The sequence below is a fragment of the Eurosta solidaginis genome, chromosome 1, assembly GCF_040869045.1.
Source record: "Eurosta solidaginis isolate ZX-2024a chromosome 1, ASM4086904v1, whole genome shotgun sequence".
NCBI classification, from domain to species: Eukaryota; Metazoa; Arthropoda; class Insecta; order Diptera; family Tephritidae; genus Eurosta; species Eurosta solidaginis.
The window spans coordinates 248,657,172-248,683,172 of NC_090319.1; the positions used below are offsets into that span (position 1 = coordinate 248,657,172).

At 35.6% G+C, this 26,001-nt stretch overlaps 1 protein-coding gene across 21 annotated transcripts in view; it reads left to right on the forward strand.

The window, feature by feature from the left end:
• scrib (scribble) overlaps positions 1-26,001 on the forward strand; it is a 696,032-nt gene that overhangs the window by 475,186 nt on the left and 194,845 nt on the right. For all 21 annotated transcript variants that reach the window (XM_067760306.1, XM_067760307.1, XM_067760302.1 and 18 more), the window contains 6 exons: positions 390-569; positions 7,667-7,825; positions 8,457-8,655; positions 8,832-8,920; positions 10,342-10,590; positions 11,513-11,845. In XM_067760306.1, coding sequence (XP_067616407.1) covers positions 390-569; positions 7,667-7,825; positions 8,457-8,655; positions 8,832-8,920; positions 10,342-10,590; positions 11,513-11,845 — 1,209 coding nt within the window. The remainder of the gene's footprint in view (positions 1-389; positions 570-7,666; positions 7,826-8,456; positions 8,656-8,831; positions 8,921-10,341; positions 10,591-11,512; positions 11,846-26,001) is intronic.

Genomic DNA, 26,001 nt, shown 5'->3' on the forward strand with positions numbered 1-26,001 from the left:
TTCAAAGCAATAGACAAAATATTTTTGTGAGACAAGAATCTTGTTGCCTAGCTGTTTTCTTGTTGTAGTAACCTAATGGGGTAAAAATCCCAGTTCCGTTAAGACGAGCTCTTTAGTAATTATATTGTGATAATAATACCCATCTGAAAAATGAAATATGTCTATCAAGCTTGCAGGATATTCGAAATTTGCGCACACATCATGCAAAATACTTTTGTGAGCCACTGTATATACAAATGTAATGTCTACGGTTATATTATGTTCTGTTTGGGAATAGAAATTAGAATGCCACTGAATTTGTAAGCAAATTTCAGTTAAAATAGGTCTAAGAAAATTCTAAAATTATATTTGCTTTTGTTTTAAATGTAATTATAAAAATTTTATTTCAGATTGTGCCCGATGGCATAGCACATAAATGTGGAAAATTACGTATGGGCGACAGAATTTTAAAAGTGAATGATGTTGATATTTCACGCGCAACTCATCAAGAAGCTGTGATGGAGCTGGTACAACCTGGAGATGACATTAAATTGACAATACAACATGACCCCCTACCACCCGGCTTCCAAGTGAGTTTTGTTCCTATAGACATACTTATATTTTCAATTTTTTTCGCAAATTGCTTGTTTAAGTTCCATTTTCACTACTTTTAAGCAATTTTGATAAACATACAAAAAATATTAGCTTATGGCTTGTTCTTCTCTCACTCACATTTGCAATGAATTTACAATTTTTTCCCCTTTTTAACTGCAAAATCCTAAGTTTGAGATAGAAATTTTACATCGCGAGGTAATCAGCTTCTTTTTGTTTGGACTCCTTACTAAATGTTTCTCAGAATGCTTATACATTTTTTTGCCTTTTGCTGAGTTGAGTTCATGGAATGAGTTTTAAAATAATTTAATTTTTGCACTTAAAATAATTTTTTATTGCACCAATAATGTTAATGATAGAAAAAAGGAATGCCGACACAGAAAAAATGAAAATTATTTGGCTCCAATATCCATTGCAAAATGTTTCTGGCCTAATTCATGCGATATATGTACATTTTTTTAAGTCTTAGTGATATAAGGCATACATTTGTGAACGTGATATAAAAATAATGCGACGAATATTAGCATCACTAAGTGATACTAACATCACTAAGCGGTTGTTAAATGAAGGCACAACAACAACAAAGCAAGCTGCCACTCTTGTGTACGTAAACAAATCAATCATCATCTACACACATACATACAAGGCAGCGGAGAGATACTCACAAACGCATGTAATCAATAGCCGAAGTAGTCCTCACATATACACACGTATAAGAGAAACATAAACTGCAAATAGGTATACATGTATAATAACCAAACAAGGGATACAATTGTTCTGGAATACAGTTTTCGAAATGACTAGACCTTAGGAGAAATGGATGAACGAGAAAACTGAGAGTATAAAAGCAGCGCAAGCTGAGAAATCAGAATCAGTTTTGATTTAAGCACGCTATTGGTTGTGAAGTATAAGTGTTATTGTGAAGTACTTTCAAAGTAGTCTAATAAAGACCATTTTGCATTATTGAATATTGGAGTTATTTATTCAACAGTTTAGCGATTCGAACGTTAGCAGAAGGTTCGGAATAAGCGGAATTTCCCTAAATTCGTTACAATAACATATTTAGGCACTTCACAATAATGACGTATCCATGTAAAATTTTAAGATTTTAGTTGTTTTCATGGTTTCCAAAATTAAATTTAATTAAAGCATAGCACATACGGCGAATAGGACACCTTGTGAATTGCCTAATTGTTTCGCAGTTAAATTTGTTTTCAAACCCCTGATATACGATACAAAGTCGTCAAGAGTTTAACAATAAGGACACTTCCTGAAGGATTTGGGGAGTGTTGTAGATGTTAATGGCCCTTTGCCGTATACAGAGTTGGGAGCCAGATTAAGAGTGCTGGAAGAAACGTCGATGTAATAATTGCGACGTTGCTTTTTCTATTACCATCACAGAGCAATGTTGGCACTACGGCTTGGGCGAACCAACATCAAATTCTTTCACATCAAATAGCTAGATATTTTACTCGATGAATTAAACATCTTAAAGTAAAAAAAAAAAATAACGGAATCCTTGCTTTTGGGCACGTTATTAAGACTATAATGTTCTGTGGCAACTTTTTAGCTGTACAAGTTTTGTTTATTTTCGTTAGTTCTAGAGAAAACTTTAATGTACTCTTTAGCTAAACCTATGTATCTCAAAAACATAAGAAAAATTGGGAGGTTTTTAAAAATCTGCATGAAAGTTTTAGTTCTTTTTTGTGTAAAATATCAATCCGAATTTCGAGAGACTTGTAATTTGTTCAACTAATTTTCATTGAATCCTTGAAATGTTTCGACGCACAGTTAGAAACAGGGATTGAAAGTAATTGTTAACGACTAAATTTGAGGAAAAAAAATTTATAAAAAATCTTTGAATAAACAAAAAAAAAAGCTTAAATTGAGATTTTATTGTCTTCAAGCAACAATGATAGTATGTTTCAACATTATAAACCCAACAGAAAAAGAAGCTAAGAAGCTAAGTTAGTTCCCAAGTAAACCAATATAATCTGTTCATTTTGTTTGAAAACAAGTCATAGGTGGTTATTTTCGCACTACTACTACGCAGTTCTTAAAAAAAAAATTTAGTTCAAAAAATAATATGCAAAGCGGAGTGAAACGATATATTTATTCTTTTTTTTTTTAAATGAATTTCTGACTTCCTCACTTTACAGTGGCACAACGCCGAAACCGGTTATACATCACTTTACAACCAATTAAAAGCTAACTCTTTGTAGGGAACTGAAATTCAGTTACTTTACGGAATCCCGTAAAATATTTAATTATATTAGTTAACTTGTTTACAAATTGATAATTTTTTTCTGCAGGGAAGTGAATAGAAATTTTCTTTAAGTTTCTTATGTACTTGACAAATGTCGTATTTAACACTTTAGTACTCCACACTTCACCATGACGGCTTAACTTCCTAGAAGCTTTGGCCGTTGCGTAACAAGCCACGCCAGCTTACCCTATTTCGCTATAGCGGACGCCAATTTAGAGCACCCTGAGAGATCGAGTTTTCTTCCACCTGTTCCACCGAACTCAGAGGAAGTTTATCCCTTCCTATGCTTACAAAGATGGTAACCGTTGGTATACTTTCTGGGTATTATCTCATTTGTCCATTCGCATAGCATGAACTAATTAGCGTATCCTTTGGGTTTTTATAAGCTGCACTATGATTATTTCTGCGTAAAGCTATTTTGATACACGCCAATGACAAGAGGACACAACTGCAAATCTTCCGAATACTCCAAGAGCCATTTCATCTTCTCTCGACACCGCCCATTATTCCAACCCAACCATCAGGATAGGTCAGATCAGATGATCAGACACTTATTCAGCGTAGTTCTTGTTCAACCTGAGAGGACTTTACTTTTTAAAGAATCAGTGGTTGCCAAGGATAATTCTCCGTTTTATTTCAAGGCTGACATTAGTGGCTTCCAACCAATTTCACCCCAGCAAACAATTAAAACAATGTTCTTGCCAATTTTTGCTAGAATTGGTAGATTTTTGTTTGAATTTTGGCATTGAAATTATTTTGGAGATATCAACTAAAAGGCCGGGGCACGCTCATTTTCCAAATTAATATATTTTCTTACTTTTCTCTAACATATAACTTCTATGGTGAGATATCAATAAGGATGTAGTTATCACTTGATTTCGCCAATTTTCAAATCCAATCTGTTTTGAGTCCAGATATAGACGGACGGACATAGCTTAATAAAAATCTTGTTTGACATACATCATAAGGATCTCTATATCTATTTCGATCACTTTAGATCATCAGAAATCTCCGTTATCCGAATGAAGATTTTAATTATCATAAGTACAGCTGGGTATAGAAATTTGTGCCATGAAAGCACCATATAATAATGTACAAATGTATACGCACTATTTCCGGTGGCAGAGTAAAATTGCTCAAGACCCCTTTGCTGAGCTTGTTTTCAATTTGGCAAATATCATAATATTTTATAAATAAACTGTTGTATTTTATGCACTCTTATTGTTAATAGTTCTAGATTTTATGTTTTGTTTCTTCTCCTTTTTTATCTTTATCCTTAATTTTTACGAATCTCTAAATAAATGTAGGCACTCACAGTAAAATGGGATAGACCTCTAAGTTGGCACAATAAATAGACAATTTTCTAAAAAAAAAAAAAAATAAATAAATAATAAACTCTTTGGAGAATCTTATGCAGGAATTTTCGATTCAAGATGCAACCAGCAGAATACTTTTGTCGTATGTACACGCTTAGAAATGTAAGCCTGGTCATGCATGCTTTCAAACCATTTAGTTGCTAAATTGCCGTATTTCCTTATCATGCTTGCTGAGCAGAGCTCCCAGAGTATATTAATTTTGTTCGCAAAACGGTACCCCGTAACGGCATAAACTAATCGAGATAGATATAGACTTCTATATATCAAAATTATCTGGGCGAAAAAATAAATTCATTTAGCCGTCCGTCCGTCCGTCTGTCCGTAAACACGATAACTTGAGTATATTTTCAGGTATCTTAATGAAATTTGATATGTTAGTTCCTGGGCACTCATCTCAGATCGCTATTTAAAATGAACGAAATCTGACTATAACCACGCCCACTTTTTCGATATCGGAAATTTCGAAAACCTAAAAAAGTGCGATAATTCATTACCAAAGACGGATAAAGCGATGAAACTTGATAGTTAGGTTGACCTTATGACGCAGAATAGAAAATTAGTAAAACTTTGGACAATGGGCGTAGCACCGCCCACTTTTAAAAGAAGGTAATTTAAAAGTTTTGCCAGCTGTAATTTGGCAGCTGAGTATGTAATGTTCGGTTACACCCGAACTTAGCCTTCCTTACTTGTTATACTCAGCTGAGCAGAGCTCACAGAGTATATTAACTTTGTTCGCATAACGGTGATCCGTAACGGCATAAACTAATCGAGATAGATATAGACTTCTATATATCAAAATGATCTGGGTGAAAAAAGAAATTCATTTAGCCATGTCCGTCCATCCGTCGGTCTGTCCGTCCGTCTGTAAACACGATAACTGAGGTATCTTGATGAAATTTGGTACGTAGCTTCCTGGGCGCTCATCTCAGATTGTTATTTAAAATGAACTAAATCGGACTGCAACCACGCCCACTTTTTCGATATCGAAAATTTCGAAAAACCGAAAAAGTGCGATAATTCATTGCCAGAGACGGGTAAAGCGATGAAACTTGGTAGGTGCGTTGACCTTATGACGCAAAACAGAAAATTAGTAAATTTTTGGACAATGGGCGTGGCACCGCCCACTTTTAAAAGAAGGTAATTGAAAAGTTTTGCAAGCTGTAATTTCGCAGTCGTTGAAGATATCATGATGAAATTTGGCAGGCACGTTGCTCTTATTACTACATGTGCGCTAAATAAAAATTAGCAAAATTGGAATGACGAACACGCCCACTTAAAAAAAATTTTTTTTAAAGTCAAATTTTAACAAAAAATTTAAAATCTTTACAGTATATAAGTAAATTATGCCAACATTCAACTCCAGTAATGATATGGTGCAACCAAATACAAAAATAAAACAAAATTTCAAAATGGCGTGGCTCCGCCCTTTTTCATTTAATTCGTCTAGAATACTTTTAGGGCCATAAGTCGAACTAAAATTTACCAATCCTTGTAAAACTAGGTGTGTGCATAGATTCTATGACGATAACTGTTTTCTGTGAAAATGGGCGAAATCGGTTGAAGCCACGCCCAGTTTTTATACACAGTCGACCGTCTGTCCTTCCGCTCGGCCGTTAATACGATAAGGAGCAAAAATCGTGCTTTGCACACAGAGTATATTAACTTTGATCGGATAACGGTTGGTTGTACAGGTATAAAGGAATCGAGATAGATATAGACTTCCATATTTCAAAATCATCAGTGTCGAAAAAAAATTTCATTGAGCCATGTCCGTCCGTCTGTCCGTTAACACGATAACTTGAGTAAATATTGAGATATCTTCACCAAATTTTGTACACGAGCTTATCTGGACCCAGAATAGATTGGTAATAAAAATTAGCGAAATCGGTTGATAACCACGCCCTCTTTTTATATATATAAAATTTTGGAAAACACAAAAAACCTGATTATTTAGTAAATAACCTAGAATGTTGAAATTTGACGTGGGGACTGATATTGAGACTCTTGATAAAAATTTGAAAAAAATTTAAAATCGGCGTGGCACTGCCCACTTGTGATAAAATCAATTTTACAAATATTATTAATCATAAATCAAAAATCGTTAAACCTATCGAAACAAAATTCGGCAGAGAGGTTGCCTTTACTATAAGAAATTCTTTGAAGAATAATCAACGAAATCGGTTAAGGACCACGCCCACTTTTATATAAAAGATTTTTAAAAGGGTCGTGGACGAATAAAATAAGCTATATCTTTGCAAAAAAGAGCTTTACAGCAATGGTATTTCATTTCCCAAGTGGATTTGTAACAAAACTCGAAGAAAAATGAACGGATCCTAATAAAATTGGGTACACAGATTTTCTCTATAGCAAGAAATAATTTCTGGAAAAAATGGACGTGATCGGTTGAAGATCACTCCCACTTTTATATGAACGATTTTTAAAAGGGTCGTAGACGAAAATAATAAGCTATTTTTTAGTGAAAAAGACCTTTATATCAATAGAATTTTATTTTTTTAATTGATTTACATATAACATTAAATTGGAAAACACTAACATTTTTGAAAATGGGTGTGGCACCGCCCCTTTTATGACTAAGCAATTTTCTATGTTTCGGGAGCCATAACTCGAAGAAAAATTAACGGATCTTAATAAAATTTGGTACACAAATTCTCCCTATAGTAGAAAATATTTCTAGTAAAAATGGACGGGATCGGTTAAAGACCACGGCAACTTAGATATAAAACAAGTCTAAAAGGGTCGTAGACTAGAATAATAAGCTATAACTTAGCAAAAAATAGTTTTGAATCAATGATATTTCACTTATCAAGTTTTATAGTTAGAGGAAATGGGGAGAAATTTTTTTTAAACGGGCGGTGCTACGTGCTATGTAAAAAAGTAATTTATCTGAAATGAAATGTGCAATTGAAGCTCCCGCTGAGTATATAATGTTCAGTTACACCCGAACTTAGACACTTTTACTTGGGAGTATGAAAGCTGTGTCATCATTGGAGAACAAACCTGTAGTAATTGAATCATGGGTTTAGCATATAGAAATTCAAAAACTAAAAAAAAAGTTTAAAAATTTTTTGTTTTTGAAAAGTACAAAAAGTAAAAAAAGAGCTCAATATTCTAGATTTTCTATTTCCCCACTGCCTTAACGACAGTTTCCGGTGATTTACGTTTTTTTCTCTATTTAGGTAAAAATTTAGGTCAACTCGCAACCAGCCTTAATTTTTGTTTGTTTTAAAAGTTTTTTTAAGTTTTAGAAAGAAAAAAACACCCATTGATTGAGTTACTGTATTTATGTATGAATGCATGTATGTTTTGTTCGAGCACACTATGTATGTACTATGTAGTGAATATGTGCTGCCAGTGGCAGTAGCTTTAAAATGTCGCTGCATTTTCATATTTACAATATTTTTATAAATCACAGGAAATCATCATTAGCAAAGCTGAAGGCGAACGTTTGGGCATGCATATTAAAGGCGGACTAAATGGTCAACGTGGCAATCCATTTGATCCCACCGATGAGGGTGTATTTGTTTCGAAAATTAATTCAGTCGGGGCGGCAAGACGTGATGGAAGACTAAAGGTATAAGTACATACATACGTATATATATAACGTATAGACATATACATAAGTAAGGACAAAATAAACCACAATTATTTGAGGTGGAGCTTCGTTCGTTAATTGAGGAGCTTAGTTGAAAAAGGTTCGATGATCCCTTTTTGCATAAAACGTCGCGATAGAAAGAACATTAACAGTTTTATGTCCATACCAAATATATCTCTTAAACTGACCTCGTAACATCAAAATATAAAGAGCTCTGTGCTGACTTTTCCTTTCTTTACACAAAATTGTGTAAGTTAAAAAAGTTATAGCACTTCAAATGCTTCAAACAGGGATGTCCAAAAATTTTATTTTCAAGAAAGTTCCTTATTGCACGCAATTTCTTAATTCTCAATATGGTTTTCATCATTTGATCGCTTGCTAAAATACAAAAACAATAGAGCTCCATAATTATTTATAAAAAATGTTTGCTCTTGCGTGTTTTCCTGTAAGCTTATACTACAAATAAACACACGTTAATAAGTACTTCGTATTTTTCTCCCAATTTTCTATTTAATTTGAAAAAGGATTTTCGAATTCGTATATTTGCTTAATTCCCATTTTCGTTGTGTACTAAGTGTTGGCATTTGTTTAAATATTTTATTGATTTTAGGTTGGCATGCGGCTGTTGGAAGTCAATGGCAACTCGTTGTTGGGAGCTTCACATCAGGATGCAGTGAATATTTTACGCAATGCTGGCAATGAAATTCATTTAGTAGTATGCAAAGGATACGACAAATCTAATTTAATTCATTCCATTGGTGCAGCTGGTGGCATGAGTACAGGATTCAACACACCGAACAGCCGGCATGGTATGTATGGCGGATGAGTGGGAGGTGTAGTTGTAGTACATTATATTTGCATACATTACTCGTGCATTTGAAAATAACTATGTGCATTTTTTTTCAAATTTTCTTTTTGTTCGTGTTTTGTAGCAATAAATGTCTATTTTTCATAATGTGAAAATTTTTTTATTTTTGCTTTACAGGCTCTCGTGCCTCTGAAACTGGCTCCGAATTAAGTCAAAGCCAGAGCATGTCGAGTTTGGATCGTGATGAAGATGATCGCATACGACAAGTTAGTACAAACAAAAATTCTATGAACCTCTTTCTATATTTTTTAAAATAAGTATAATTTTTGAAGTTATGCCTACCGCAGGGTTCCTTTACTTGTGTACCGACCTATTGGTAAAAACTAAGAATCCGATGAATCCGAGAATGATAGCTCCTCCCCCAAAGATGACCGATACACTTTATGGATCTCTTCAAAAACCCGTAAAATACTAAAATTAAAGTGGTGAAAGTTCCGAATATTTATAAAAAACACAATTGTCTGTTTTAATAATACATTATTTTATTTCACCGCCATCTACAGAAGTCTATGGTACTACTCCAAAGCATATTTCGTATACGGAAATCCTTAATTATGCTAATTTCAGTTCTTTTGCAAGTTTTCTAAAACTAAATATATGTGTATGTCTACCTCACTAAAGAAATTACTTTTTAATTATTATTTACCTTAGTGCAAAAACGAAAATCGAATATAAAAGAGAGAATTACCAGGGAAATCTCTAATTTCTCTTCCACATGCAATAGAAGAAATGTATGATTTTTTTGTGAAAAGGATCAAACAGATTCGATTAAAACAGATTTACGCTCAGATAAAAACGCCAAATAAAGAAGCGATCCTGGTTTTTGGTGTCCTTTTTGATACAATCCATTATTCGATCAGGAGCCAGTGTGGGTTGTGTTCAAACCTACCGCCAACATTGTCAACTTCAATTTTTCTTACATCGTGATATGCTCTAATGTTATGTCCATAGTAAAGGACTTACTGTAAAATTTTACATGGCAGGCAAACAACCTCTTACAAACTCAATATTATGATGGTTTCTGTTTTTGCCGCCCCGATATGGGGTTACTGTTTCGCCTGATTTTGTCGGGTTTACGCCAAGGCCTAAGATATATCTGTATATCTTTCTCAGTCTTTGTATATATGTTATTCGCTGATAGGGCCGATTACATTCACGACGGCGGCAACAAAACGACATCTCTCAAATTATTTTTACACATGTTCTTATCAGGGTCATTATTTTCGGCGCGCTACATTATACCTAACTCTATTTTTCTGCAGCGACATGGAGTGGCGTCATTTTTATTATGCCAATAAAAACTAAAATTGAAGCAAAAAAAAAAAAAAAATTATAATAAAAGCTAAAATCATTCTTTTCGGCGTTTATCCAATATAATTAAAATTTGTATTTTTAATTTTTCGCTACTGTTTGCTATAACTTATATTTGTGGATGCCGCGTTCAAAGTAATCACTATATGGTTACGGTTGTCGTCAAGCTTTGTTTATTGTGCGTGTAGTCTGCAGACGCCGTGATGAATGTAATCAGCCCTAATAATGTACTCGTATACATTTTTTTAAATAAATGAAACATTTAAATTATAATTTATATGTGTATACATTTTTTTTTATATTTTTCATTACCTAGGATTTGGAAGTTTTTATACCGAAAACCGACTCAAATGAACCATCAGTATTGGCATCTGTGGCAGCATTGGCGCACTCTCCAACCATTCCGCCGAGTACAAACAATTTTCCACAACAGCATGCGATGGAAGGCGATGCATCTAAATGTAGTGTTCCACAAGCGCCGCAAACTTCTCAAGATGCTCTCACCACAATAACAAATGTCGATAAAACATTGGTACAAAGCAAGGAGAAAAGTACACCCGAAAAGGTATGAAACAAAATTTAATGAATTTTTTTTTTGTATAAACCATTAAATTTTGATTCTGTGTAGCTTCTAGTAGTCACCTAATTTGGTACAAAAATTATCAAATAAAACCAACCCTCAAAATTATAGCGTGGTACTTTTAATTTGGAGATAACTTAGATCATGTAATGTTCTTCATTCCTATCCTTGCACTTCGGGTGCTTTTAAAAGTTTTTCATTATTACTATGGAATACTTTGTATGGATTTATTGAAACTGCAGGGAACTTCAGAAAGTCTTTCAAATAATCTTTGCAAACCAACCTACATATATTATTCAACAAAGTCTGTTAGCTCATTTTGTGGAATTTCGCTCACATAGAGATATAAATATGTAAGCAAGCTCAAAATCGTTAAGCAAACACAAAGTTGCAAAGCCCTGCAATGTTATTAAGAGTTACAACATGTTTCCAGCATGAACTTGAAAGTTCAGCTCTTATTTTTGCACTCCTATCATTTCATAACTGCACATACAGATATATAGCAAGACGATTATTTGCATGTTATTGTATTCTACGGGATGTTACTTGAAATTTACTACGCTAACAAAACTATTACTATATCCTTCTCCAATTATTTTCCGTTCTTCATATCCATATTCACAAACCTTAATAAATCTATCTCCCTTGTACTTACACTTTTCCTTCCTCACTTTCCCTTTCTAGTCATTCATTGCCCAATGTAAAATAAAAGTTATTTCATGATTCAAGCAGCCTAAATTATATGTATTCAAAATAGAAAAAAGAGTGAAAAATATCCTCACTTGAATATTATCCTATGTCCAGCGCTTTTTTCTTTCAATGAACCTCGAAAATATGCACTAACCTATTATTGTAATCTTCACAATTACTCATACGGATTTTCGATCTTCATTCTTTTTGCCCACAGGTGCTTGAAATTGTTCGCGCCGCTGATGCATTTACCTCAGTTCCGCCAAAATCACCAGCAGAGCACCATGATCAAGATAAAATCCAAAAGACCACAACCGTTGTCATTTCCAAACATACACTCGATACGAATCCACCGATAGCGGGACCCTCCACATCACCAACCCACCCATTTCCGCCAGCAGTCGCCACATGTACGACTGCAACCACAACAACAACTCCACCTGTATCACCAGCTTTGGTCACGCCTTCTACCACACACATGATATCGGCCAGTGGCAAAACATCAACCACTCCACCACCACAGCAACAGGCAGACCCGCAACAGCAACAGGTATGTTGATTTCACTTCATAATTGTGTAAATTGCATTGTATGTGTTATTAGGCCTTACATGCATCCCTGTATTTTTTTATGTTGTTGTTATTGTTATATGCGTGTCAAACGATAACAGTGTGTTTAGTTAGTTCTTTGTGTTGTGCTCATACATATGCTATCATATCATTAATAACATTCACCAACACCAACATTCATATGTACACGCACACATGCAATATACATAAGTGCTTATCCTTATTGAAACAATGCATTAACATGTTAAGTTGTGCTAAACAAATTATTTAATTAAAAAAACTTCAATTTATTTTGTTGTGCATTTAAGTGCTGCTTTAGTTTTGTTTTGGTTCTGACATTTTATACATTTATGTTGCTACTTCAACTGATTAGATGATGTTAATGTTGGATGAGGAAAAAATAAGTCATTGGTAAAATTAGTAGAAACAAGGTATTATCCCACTATTTAGTCATAATTAATGACCAAAGTTGTTGTTGTTGGGGAGTGCTATCGATGTTGATGGTCTTTTGCCGGATGCTGATCCGGTACGTTCCGATAACAAGCACCATTAAGGTGCTAGCCCGGCCATCTCGGGAACGATTTGGTATGACCACATGAAACCTTCTAGGCCATACCGCCCTCCCACCCCTACATCCATGAGGAGTTTGGGGTCGCCAGAGCCTTGGCTGTTAAAGAAACAGGATTCGCCATGGGTAGGCGAGGTTGACAATTGGGTTGGTGAAGCTAATATTGCGCTGCAACCCCTTGAGAGGGGTGCGCTACACAACACCTTACGACATGGCATACCTACCCCGGGTATATTCTAAGCCTCCTAACCCTCTGGGGTTAATGAACAATAGTTCCTTGGATCGGTTTTGCCAACAAGTGGCATTTTAGATCAAGTAGTCCTCTGTCGACGAACAAAGAACCCTTAAAATTACTATATGAAATGGGCGCCATGAAATAATACCAAGTGGCATAGCGCCCCATTGCAGTGACAAAACCCTCTAGAATCCATTAATTTCAAGAAGGTTAGGATGGCTTTTTCGGGCAAAAATCTTCTATGAGATGCGATTTCCGTTGGAGCACTTACATGTAACAATTAGCTTTGCGACTAATAGAGAGGTAAAACACATCTAATGGACTTAAAATCAGACCATAACTCAAAAATTATTTAAGATAATAAGTATAATGGTATTGTAAACAAAGTTGGAGCAAATATAGCGTGAAGAAGCTACATTTACTTTCAAGTGCAAGAAAAACAATTTTCGAAACTAGCCGCAACAAGTTCGGGTTTCTTTTTGTCCAATTCGGGCATGGTCCGCACCAAGTCCAGGCTCAGGTCCTGTCTTAAATAGAATTTGTTTGTCGCAATATACTGTGTTCAAGGAGATTATATTATAATTGGATTTATTGTGTTTGACCTAGTAATTCAAGAGGGGGCTAAAGAACCCGTAGCGAGTGTCATTAAAATAATTTCAATATTGCCTTTAAAGCGTTTAAGGGATTTTTCTTCATTGATTTCATGGATACACCTAAATCAAAAATAAGCGTAGAAAGGTGCTCTTTCATTTTAAATATATGCGCATTGATCATTGTATCTCCCGCTATTTATTCAAATATTGAAAAAATATCGCAAAAAATGTACAAATCAAAATTTATGAACAGATTTTTCAATTTGAAAGCAAGAAACTAAACAACTCTCAGTACTTTTGGTTATATCTTCTGCTATCCGGACTAATGTTGGGGCATATTCGTAGTTTTACCTAATTAAGCGATTTAACTCTAGAAGGTATTTATAAAATATTAATGTATAAACATTTGTTTAATACAAATTTTATTGAATTTTAATAGTTTTGAAGTAAGTATTGCTGGATATTGTTAAGGAGAGATATTAGTAGTAGAATAGTACAGAATTTATGTCAAACGATTCTATAACAATTCGCCTTGGTAACAAAAAACGGAACAACAAAAAAAAATGTGTAACATTGTGGAAAAGACAAGCGTGATATCTTAAGCATAGACGTCAAAATAACCAATAGAAAGGATAACCTGCTATTTAGAATACTATCGTGGTCTCATACTGCGTCTCTTTCTATCACCCGCTGAAGATATACGGCCATATTGAACACCTTATTAAAACGCTTAAAAGAACCCACCTTGAACAATCTGTCAGGCAGTTGGCGGATAAGAATTACACTTGTTGTGTACAAAGTGATATGTAATAATATTATTTTTTCAAAATTCCTGCTTTGACGCATTTCGCAATTTGAGATAAGAACTTGAAAAGAAGAAATTAATTTTCTGAACATGAATTGTAATTTTCTGAACTTGAATTGTAATTTTCTGTTCTTGAATTGTAATTTTCTGAACTTGAAATGAAAATTTTGAACTTCAATTGTAATTTTATGAACTTGAATTGTATTTTTTTGAATTTAAATTGGAATTTCTGAACTTCAATTGGAATCTTCTGAACATGTATTGGAAACTCTGAACTTGAATTGTAAATTTCTGAATTTAAATTGGAAATTCTGAACTTGAATTGTAATTTTCTGAACTTGAATTGTAATGTTCTGAACTTAAAATGGAAAAGGTCTATTCGAGGTGCTCAACTTTACTGTCGACTGCTTGAAAAAATTGAAGAAACATTTTTCCTCAAATTAATGAAAGGTTTTACATAAAACATTGTCCTCAATTAAAAGAAATTTTTTAGGAAATGTTTTCCTTATTTTAAGTTAGTATTTTTTCTGAGTGCAGCTCTAGCCTACATACGAAATTGCTTACTATTCGTCGAATATGTTAAGCTTTTTAAAATGCTTATATTGGAATGCATTGAAAAAATAAACCACCCCACTTAAGAGGTTAAAAACTACTTGGGTACCTTGGTATAACATTGAAGACGTCCAAGGATGAAGGTGACGTCCTTTTGTATTGTTCTTGTTTTATTATTTTATGCTTATTTATAAAGTCCTATAATAGCCGTATTCATGATATTTTTAGGAAATATCTACTTGATTTTGCGGCATAACATTTTCATCCTTGCACGTCTTCAATATGTAATATTAAAAATAAAAAAAATTATTGGTATAGTTAAAAGTTTTCCGTACAGAAAATAAATGAATTCAAATTCATTCTTAGTTTAGTATAAGTATATAAATAAGTTTGGGTTTTATTTTCAGTATATTCCATGGTGTTTCCTTAGAATTTATTATAAATATTTATTTTTTTGTACATACAGTCTACAACATTTTTATGTTAGTAGTGGTATGCTATAAGTGATGCTGGTCTTTTTAGTTTAAATATTTTAATTAATAAAGTTAGTAAGCTTTGTGGAAGCGTGATGTGCAAGTTATAATCCTCCGCTTTGAGTTTGTATACTCGGCTCTAATTTGATTTGGTGTGCAGAAACCCTTAACTAAACATACCTACAGGTAAACATATACGTTTGTATTCAGGGTTTTCAAAAAGTAATGGATGAAACTATACCTAACTACAAAAGAAAGAAGCCCATGAAAGCGGTATCACTCTTAGTTCAACTATCTTAATTTGGTACAGCAAAATATATATAACAAACAACCCACTGATGAATTTGCTTCTACTTTTTTTATCATTAAGTTGCGTCTAAAAACCCCAAGGAAATCGGAATTGATTTACTTTCAAATTGATGATCGAAAAATATCCTTAATTGAGAAAAAACAAGAACAAAATACTCTAAAACAAAAACTACCAGTCGAAAGATTATTAATGACTTTCTGGAACGTAAATACACATTTCCCTTCAGCCTAGGAGAACAGAATCATCGGTTATAATCTTCGTTTTTGCAAGGATTTTTAATTCTACCTTCTGTAAAAAATTCTTTTACATAAAACGATTCTCGATAAGATGCACATATGGTGAGAAATTTAGTTAAATTCCAGTGTATTTCATCATGTGAGAACAAGTATTAATTTTTTTGTGCCTTTGTTGCAGCAAATAAAATGTTTTGCCGGACCGAATAGTATTCATTGCTGACTTCAAATACAATACAAACTCCAAAAATGATTTCGCAAAAATTCCAATCAATTATAGTTTATGTCGTTGCCCTTGTTATATTTTTGTTTTTTTGCTATTCTAGTAACGAACATGCGTTTCTGAGCTACTTTCAACTTACTAAGACAAAATTTCACTTTGAATTGAAGATTTTGATTGATTTGGAAAAACAGTAGTAGTGTGTTTCCAACTCGAATTCGAAACCCTGCCATAAAAAATTAGAATAAGTTTTTATCATAGTAAATCATTCCGGAACCATTCATACGATTTTATTACTAAAGATTTTTGTAAATTAATATTCATACGAAAGATTCGTAATTAACAGCAATGCTAATAACATAATAAGAATGAGTGCAAGTACTGAGGTTTTTAAATTTTCAAAGTTTTCAACATCTGTATGTACATATGTATCAATCAAGATTTTGTTATCCGCAAATCATGATATCGCATAGTGTTGTACCCGAACTGGAGTCCTACCGAATACCTAGCTAGGTACGTAGATGGGTACAAGTGGCTCACGCGCTTAACCTTCAACCAGCAAATCACTTAGCCGATGTGTGAAGGCTTATTTTGGATCACGGATGCGTATATTTCCCCGCACTGAATCAATCTGTTAGCCATATTAAGCTCTATGCCCCTCGAGGCAACCTCAATTATCTTTTTCGTATTAATAAATTAAGCCAAAAAGTAGAGGGCTTCCCAAGATTATTTTCCAAGAACAAATTCATATAAAATATTCATTTTTCACACATGGTTTTAGTTGAATAATTTATTTGAAATGCTGCTCGTTATTGAATTCTAAATAAATATTGGTGTCTATTTGAATTTAACTGTACATTTACCTGATACATACATATGCACAATTATATGTGTACTACAACCCTTTTTCATACCGTTTCAACCATTATTTCTATTGATGTTTTCCTATATTCTTGAACAATTCCTCACATAAATATGGCTGTATTACACTTATCCTTATAAATCAAATCTAGTTGGTGAACAATAACTTTTTCTATTTCGTTTCTCCGTATTTGGTTTTTCGTTGCAGAGCGCAGTACTAAAACATTCTTAACAAGCGAATGGTTATAACTATAAGACTGAGTATTTAGTTTAAAATGGTCGTAAGGACTGCTAGTGAAACTATGGTCAGTTACAAAAGTGTCAATGGAATTAAAGCCAATTGATATTATTTCTCTTTTGAAAGAGAATGCAGTAGCATTAATTTCTAACCCGAAAGAGAATTCGTGTCAATTGCCTTTTGTAAGCGATTTTAAACATATCGTTAGCTTAATGTGAAAATGTGCTAAGTCAACTTTTACGAATTTTACAGGAGACGAAAAAAATGAATAATTTTTGAAATAACCTTTTTTCAAAACTGTGAATGAGGATACCTTAGTTGCAATACTTTTGAGTGTAGATGCTTTTAAAAGGATAAATAAAAAATCATGTATGCTAACCAGGGTTGAGTCATTTTGAAATGAAACAAATCAAAATAAAAAATAAAAAATTATTCATCATTTTAAATTTTTTGATTGATGAATAAACAGTTATTTTTTATTCAAGCATTTCTTGAATAATGAATAACATTTTCTCGTTATTCAAAATATTCTAATTGATGATAAACGCCCATTCTTATTTTTGCAAATTTTGAATAAAGAGTTGAGTTATTATTCATTATTTACAAAATATGGAATAACAATAAAATTTTAGTTTTTATTCAGTTATCCAAAAATAAAAAAGTAAACCATCGAGATGCCCTGAAAATATACCCATATGCGCAACCAGTTCGCGTGTAGTTCTGAAGCTTCTTAGGGTAATATTGAGATGATTTTGGGGAGTATTCGCGGGGTTTTTTGGGGGCCGTTTGGGTGTAATTTCTGGGACACTTTGGCATGGTTTAGGGGAGTACCTCGGAGTCCTCCCGGGGTCATTCCGTGACCTTTTTGGGACTCCCTCGGGGTCATTCCGGGATGATTTTGGGGACTCCCTCGGGGTCATTTCGGGGTCATTTGGGGATGGTTTTGGGGAGTCCCTAGGGGTCATTTGGGGTCATTCCGGGATCTTTTTGGGGACTCCCTCGGGGTCATTTGGGGGTCATTCTTGGGTCATTCCGGGATCTTTTTGGGGAGTCCCTCGGGGTCATTTGGGGGTCATTCCGGGATGATTTTGGGGACTCCCTCGGGGTCATTTCGGGGTCATTTGGGGATGGTTTTGGGGAGTCCCTCGGGGTCATTTGGGGGTCATTCCGGGATGATTTTGGGGACTCCCTCGGGGTCATTTGGGGTCATTCCGGGATCTTTTTGGGGACTCCCTTGAGGTCATTTCGGGGTCATTTCGGGATGGTTTTCGGGACTCCCTGGGGGTCATTTCGGGGTCATTAGGGGTCATTTCGGGATCTTTTTGGGGACTCCCTCGGGGTCATTTGGGGGTCGTTCCGGGATGATTTTGGGGACTCCCTCGGGGTCATTTCGGGGTCATATGGGGATGGTTTTGGGCACTCCCTCGGGGTCATTCGTGGGTCATTCCGGGATGATTTTGGGGACTCCCTCGGGGTCATTTGGGGATGGTTTTGGGGAGTCCCTGGGGGTCATTCTTGGGTCATTCCGGGATCTTTTTGGGGACTCCCTCGAGGTCATTTCGGGGTCATTTGGGGGTCATTTCGGGATGGTTTTGGGGACTCCCTGGGGGTCATTTCGGGGTCATTTCGGGATGATTTTGGGGACTCCCTCGGGGTAATATGGGGGCCATTTCGGTATGGTCTTGGGGAATCCCTCCGGGTCATTTCGGGATGGTTTTGGGGACACCCTCGGGGTCATTTTTGATAATTTCGGGATCAGTTCGGAACCCTTCCGGGATCCTGGAATCAACACGACATTAATATAGGCCCTTTTTATTTGCAGTAATTTTATATATACATACAAACATATGTGCATATATACATTTTACTTAAGATGATAAAAATAAAAAACTGCGAAGTAAATAGCAACAGTGGTATCGATCTTACACAGTAAAGTACTAAACTACAATAAAGTACGTAAGAACGTCTGTAATTACAAAGATAGGTAGATTTTCATTTATTTATATATTTTTTTGAGAATGATTGTACATATGAGATATAGACATATGGCAAATATGTATGTAAACAAATATATTTTAGTTGGTTATCAAATTTTTTTAATATTAAAACAAATATGTTCCTACATATTTATACCGAATACAAAGTTTTCATTGATTGAATAATGAGGGAGTACCTATTGCCTATACTGCTCTCTTTTATTTCTGATTGCTTTTATTATTTACGCTCATGCCAGTTTAGCGCCAATTTTTCGAACTATTACATTTAGCAAGAATGCGTATTTCAAAGTTATAGTCCTTAAGCCTATTATACCGAGGTAAGTTGTGCATTGTTGCGTATGAAAAAAGCCTCTCTACCGCTGCTGAGGAAGGCAGCGGGGTGTTGTATTTAAGGAAAATTTTTGTCACAACCGGATAAACATCCACTGCTAAAAGATTGTTCGTTACAGGTTCGTGTAAATATTTTTTTACCTGAAGTTGCGCTCCAGTGTTACTGAATATATCAAATTCACTATAGGTAGTACTGGAGATGTTACCGAAATCAAAAAACTCATCTACCTTGTTCGGTGTATTTGTCGTTGACAACACTACGGCTTCCGCATCCGTTGCAGCAGTCATCACCACTGAGTAAACTTTTTTCTGTGCTTCAATCGAGAGGCAACCTAGCCACTGAGTTTTGAATTGCGGATGAATTACAGCTGCAATAGCTGCCCATTTTCCGCAATCCTCAACTTCGAAAAAGTCCCTAAAGCGGTGCTCCACTCTTTCAATCAAATAATCGAAAGCATCAATGCAAAAGGTTGTTCCGACGTTTGTTTTGACTGCTAACAACTTTCTGCGCAGTGTTATGACACAGCAACAAATACCCATAGCTGCAGTTTTTCTCACCTTGCAGTTTATTCAAGGTATCAATAAGGGGTCGTGTGCAGTTCAAATAGTCTTCTAAATATTTAAAATCACTATCGTGCATGGTGGTTGTTATTCCCACCGCCTCACTGAATGTAATAATGTCATCGCGTAGCGAAACAATCAATGCTAAACTATCGAACAAAGAGTTCCACCTAACACATATTGGCTTTGTCAGAGGTTTTCCAAGATATTCTATCATTATTTCTCTCTTCTTCGGGGAGCGTAACAAAGACCACCGAACCTGACAGCGGTTAATCGTTTCACTATGTTGGGAAGACAAAGTGGCTGACTGCTTTATGAAGGAAGTAAAATCAGTGGAGGCAATTAAATTAATCGTATGACTGGCGCATCTCATATGCACCGAAAGCGATGGCTTTGGTCGGAACTGATGAGGTTCATCCTCGGGTAAGGCTGGTTCAGCATCGAATGGTATTTGGGATGATGCATTATTGCCGACATATGGATCAATTGTATCATCGTCTTCGTCATCATCGGACATAAAATCAGTAGCGCCTTCTGCAAAATTAAGTTTAAAATGAAAAAAATTAATAAATGTTCCGAAATGTGATTTCTTTTGAAAAACTCAGCAAACTCGAATAGGGTCTACACACGCTGAGTCTCACTCGCGAGCCATTCGTGTACGTGTTACATCCACGACAAAACCAAAGGGTTTTTGATTTGATTTATTCATCTATTACGGGGCAAAAATCACATCAGCGGTTGATAGAGACGCAGAAGATGTCACACTTGTCTTATCTGTAGTGGAACAAACAAGAGGGCAAAAGGGAAAGGATATGGAACTTCTACTGGGGAACTTCTAATGTTTTTTTTACCGGAATGGGAACCGAAATATAAAATATAACCGATAAACAAATGATTTTATGTATAATGCCCTGAGCCGCTAAAAAGTATTAAAGATAATACCTGCTGGTACCAACAAACAACATTCCACTATAAAATTTGAAACTCCTGATTGTAGCTTAGATACTTCTTTACAAATGTGCAAGTCCTGGATAACGGACGCGACATTGGCACGTAGGTTTAAATCTGCATAAAAGGGAGCATAAGCAGCGCATTGAATATATATTAAAATATTTAGATAGATAAACATTTTGTGGACTTTAAAAATTTAAAATACTTATACATATACGACGTCGCGACAAGAAATAGAAGTCATTTTTTAAAGCTTGTGAAAGTATGCAAACAGTTATTAAAAGTTTCAGTTTTGTTCGTAGAGTAAACCGATATAAACTTATAGGACATTATTTGAATCAACCTATGAAAGCGGGTTTACCGACGTGGTCTATTTTAGACGCCAATAAAATATCCTACTTGAATTTTCCAGAAAAAAATTATTTCATTTTTTTTTTAAGTACACATAACTATTTAACATCTGAATGCTGTTTGAATTCCACGTGCAGGTTTGCTTATAGGAAAATTTTTTTTTTTTTTTTCTAGGGGACGCGACACTAGGGTAAAGGTAGAATCAATTTATATAGAAAATAACAAACTTACCTTAAGATGGCTTATAAAATTTGATGCCGATTTTATTCTACCTCTGATGTATTTTCCCTGAGGGCACAGTTGGCACTTAGCAATAACTGATAGTGTACAACTGCTAGCTCCAGAAAACTCTGGCACAAAAAATGTTCCATCTAAGTACGCGGTAGAGGAACATGCATCTTCTAATACTTCAATATTTCCCTGGGGGTTAGGTTCAGCAATATTCAAGTCCGACACAATATTGCTGATACTCGATCGCGAATCCTCATCGATTTGTATTGGCGTTGACATTGTAAATATTTTATATTATTATTTAATATATCCACTTGAATACTTTCACTGAAAATCAATATTACAATTAAAATGCCATTTACCCAGTCTGCCCTGTCTTCAAAAAGTATTATACTTTTGCTCGGAATAACAGTATTCTAATAAGAATATGTACTATACAGCAAACTACTCGTGTAAACAAGTCGCTCATTTACTTCAATAGTGTCATAACTCAAAAACCATGACTATGAGTAAATAACATAAAAACGTAATAAATATCATGATGTATGTTGTATAAAAAAAAATCTTTGTGGTCCGTTAAAAATTGATCACGTGCTATACAAATGAAAAGATGCTTTTATATGCACAACAAATGGTAGTTAAAATCTTTGAATGGCTCTCCTGAAAAATTTTGTTTTTTGAGTTATAACACTATTGAAGTAAATGAACGAAATGTTATATTCGATTTAACCCACTTATGCCAAATGCTCTACATATAGGACACCTAAATTTTTACATACAAAGCGAGACAAGTTTTATTATGTAGTGTTTACTTTATTTACGGATTTTATGTTTGTCAATATATAGCGGTCCACAGTACGGTAAGTTAGTTTTTTGCGGCAATTTGTGTGCTGTCCAATCATAAACTATCAACATTTTCACTGCAAGTTGAATTTTTTCCAATTGTTAACTAAAAATGTTATATTGTATTCAACTTTGAATTAACAAGCATGGTTTGTCAATTGCTTGTTTTCGGTGTTGTTTTTGTTGTACCGTTCCATAGGGGTACTTCTTATAAGTATAAACCCCACTGTCAATGGGAAGGCCTGTATGAAATCAATTTTTTCCAAAACATTTTTATAAATCCATAACAACAATGTCTTTCGACTGTTGTTTTTACTAAACATCAATGCAAAGCACTTTTAAAATATTTACTTACTTTTGATGGGCGTATCTGGGTTAATGGCAATGTTGGCTGCCAAATCACGGCTGCCATTCAATGTTTTCATTTCGGTTCGAAATTCATCAACAAAAAATTACCAAATTTGATAAAGGACCATATTTTCTTTACCTTTGGTATAGATAAATTGTCACTAACAAAAAGTTTTCAATTAGTTTTTTCGCCGGCCATCGTATTGCCTCAATCCATGGTAATTAAAAGGATGCTCAATCAAGCAAAGTCCTTTCAACGTTCCCATAGTTTGTTTTTCTCCGAGAGAAAAATTGAGAAATATATTAAAGTCGTGCCTACTTGCTAAAAAATACCAAAATTTACCAAAAATGACCATCGGCCCAAACGGGGTTGGAAAGGACCATTTTTGGTCCAAATGGACCAAAGTGGCTACCGTTGTGCATAGGTTTGCCCAACCGTTCAATAACGTCTGAGAGAGCGCTAAATACCCAGAAGCAAACTTTGAAACTGTGCCTCCAAGTCATAAATTTGCGGATTACTTTTCGGCGACATTTTTAACTGAGCATACATCCAAATTACTCCATATAACAATTTCTGGTCAAAAGAAACTTTTTTCAAATCAAACAAAATTTTTTTGACCTATGAGATGTACAGGTTTTAAACCTTGATTATACACTCAAAAACTACATATTTTAATGTTAAAAGTGTGCTACTAAAGTGTATTGAACTACATACATATATAGAAGCCCGAATTGAATATCACCCAATCTCGGCTGCCGATTTGAATGCGCCACATCCCAGAAAACTTTTAAAACAAGGGACTTTTTTCCAAGAATGTCATACCTCATCACGAAATTAATCCCATATAACCCCTTGGGAGTCCCCAAAACCATTCCGAAATGACCTCCAAATGACCCCGAGGGAGTCCCCGAAAAGATCCCGGAATGACCCACGAATGACCCCCAAATGACCCCGGGGGAGTCCCCAAAAAGATCCCGGAATGACCCCAAATGACCCCGAGGGAGTCCCCAAAAAGATCCCGAAATGACCCCTAATGACCCCGAAATGACCCCCAGGGAGTCCCGAAAACCATCCCGAAATGACCCCCAAATGACCCCGAAATGACCTCGAGGGAGTCCCCAAAAAGATCCCGGAATGACCCCAAATGACCCCTAGGGACTCCCCAAAACCATCCCCAAATGACCCCGAGGGAGTCCCCAAAATCATCCCGGAATGACCCCCAAATGACCCCGAGGGACTCCCCAAAAACATCCCGGAATGACCCACGAATGACCCCGAGGGAGTCCCCAAAACCATCCCCAAATGACCCCGAAATGACCCCGAGGGAGTCCCCAAAATCATCCCGGAATGACCCCAAATGACCCCCAGGGACTCCCCAAAACCATCCCCATATGACCCCGAAATGACCCCGAGGGAGTCCCCAAAATCATCCCGGAATGACCCCCAAATGACCCCGAGGGAGTCCCCAAAAAGATCCCGAAATGACCCCTAATGACCCCGAAATGACCCCCAGGGAGTCCCGAAAACCATCCCGAAATGACCCCCAAATGACCCCGAAATGACCTCGAGGGAGTCCCCAAAAAGATCCCGGAATGACCCCAAATGACGCCTAGGGACTCCCCAAAACCATCCCCAAATGACCCCGAGGGAGTCCCCAAAATCATCCCGCAATGACCCCCAAATGACCCCGAGGGACTCCCCAAAAACATCCCGGAATGACCAACGAATGACCCCCAAATGACCCCGAGGGAGTCCCCAAAACCATCCCGAAATGACCCCGAGGGAGTCCCCAAAATCATCCCGGAATGACCCCCAAATGACCCCGAGGGAGTCCCCAAAAAGATCACCAAATGACCCCAAATGACCCCTAGGGACTCCCCAAAACCATCCCCAAATGACCCCGGAATGACCCCGAGGGAGTCCCAAAAAGGTCACGGAATGACCCGGGAGGACCCCGAGGTACTCCCCTAAACCATGCCAAAGTGTCCCAGAAATTACACCCAAACGGCCCCCAAAAAACCCCGCGAATACTCCCCAAAATCATCTCAATATTACCCTAAGAACTACACGCGAACTGGTTGCGCATATGGGTATATTTTCAGGGCATCTCGATGGTTTATTTTTTTATTTTTGGATAACTGAATAAAAACTAAAATTTTATTGTTATTCCATATTTTGTAAATAATGAATAATAACTCAACTCTTTATTCAAAATTTGCAAAAATAAGAATGGGCGTTTATCATCAATTAGAATATTTTGAATAACGAGAAAATGTTATTCATTATTCAAGAAATGCTTGAATAAAAAATAACATGTTATTCATCACTCAAGTTTTCTTGAATAATGAATAAAAATTTATTTTTTATTTTTTCGTCAATGGTTATTCAAATTTGTTGATAACGCCCATCCCTGATGCTAACCCAGCAGCTATTTTATGCCTTGGCACAATTTCCGCACTCAATAAAATTTATTTCTGCTAACTTAGCACTTTTTACTCAATATGTTTCCCCATCACTCCTCGGTTTTAATGATTGAAATATAACACTAAAACTATATACATATTTCACAAAAAATACTATTTAGTTGTCAAACTATTTTTAACGGTTCTGATCTGGACTCTTTTGTCGGATGGTGCGCAGACAATAATTTATTTTTAAATTCAAACAAATGCTGTGTTGTGTTTTATTTATTTTATCTACAAACTAATTGATAAATCTCTTAATCGTTGTCAAGAGAGTTAAGACCTGGGTGTAATTTTTGACTCTTAACTCTCTTTTTCTAGTCACATTGACTTCGTTGTTTCAAAATTTGTTGTAATGGTTGGGTTCAGACGTTATTAATTGGAATAACAGCTTCAGCATGTAAGAATTGAAGTAGATTATGGTCAGCGCAAAGCATTTATCAAACACCAAAGGCATTTCTCAATTTGGTGAATGCAATTTCAAGGGGTTATGTTGCGCAACCCTCTTAAAGAGTTGCCAGCGCAATATAGAGCTTCTCCAACCCAATTGTCAACCGCACCTACTCGTGGCGAATCCAGTTTCATTGGCAGCCGAGGCTTTGGCGACCCCAAGTTCCTCATGGAACTACGGGATGGGGAGGGCGGTATGGCCTAGCAGGTTTAATGTGGTCATATAAATCGTTCCCGAGATGTTCGGGCTAGTACCTTAATAGTGCTTTGTTACCGGAACGTACCGGATCTATATCCGGCAAAGGACCATCAACATCGGTAACACTCCCCAAAGCCTTCGGGGAGTGTCTTCATCGTTAATATAACAACAACAACAACAAAATGAAAGCGTGTACTTTTAGACTGAATGAAATAAGTAAATAAATAAAATGGGCGCACAAGGAAATGACTAGTAATTCAGATTTATATTATTGACAGGTTGACTTAGCACATTCTTTTTAACAGTTGACGACTTAGCACATTTAC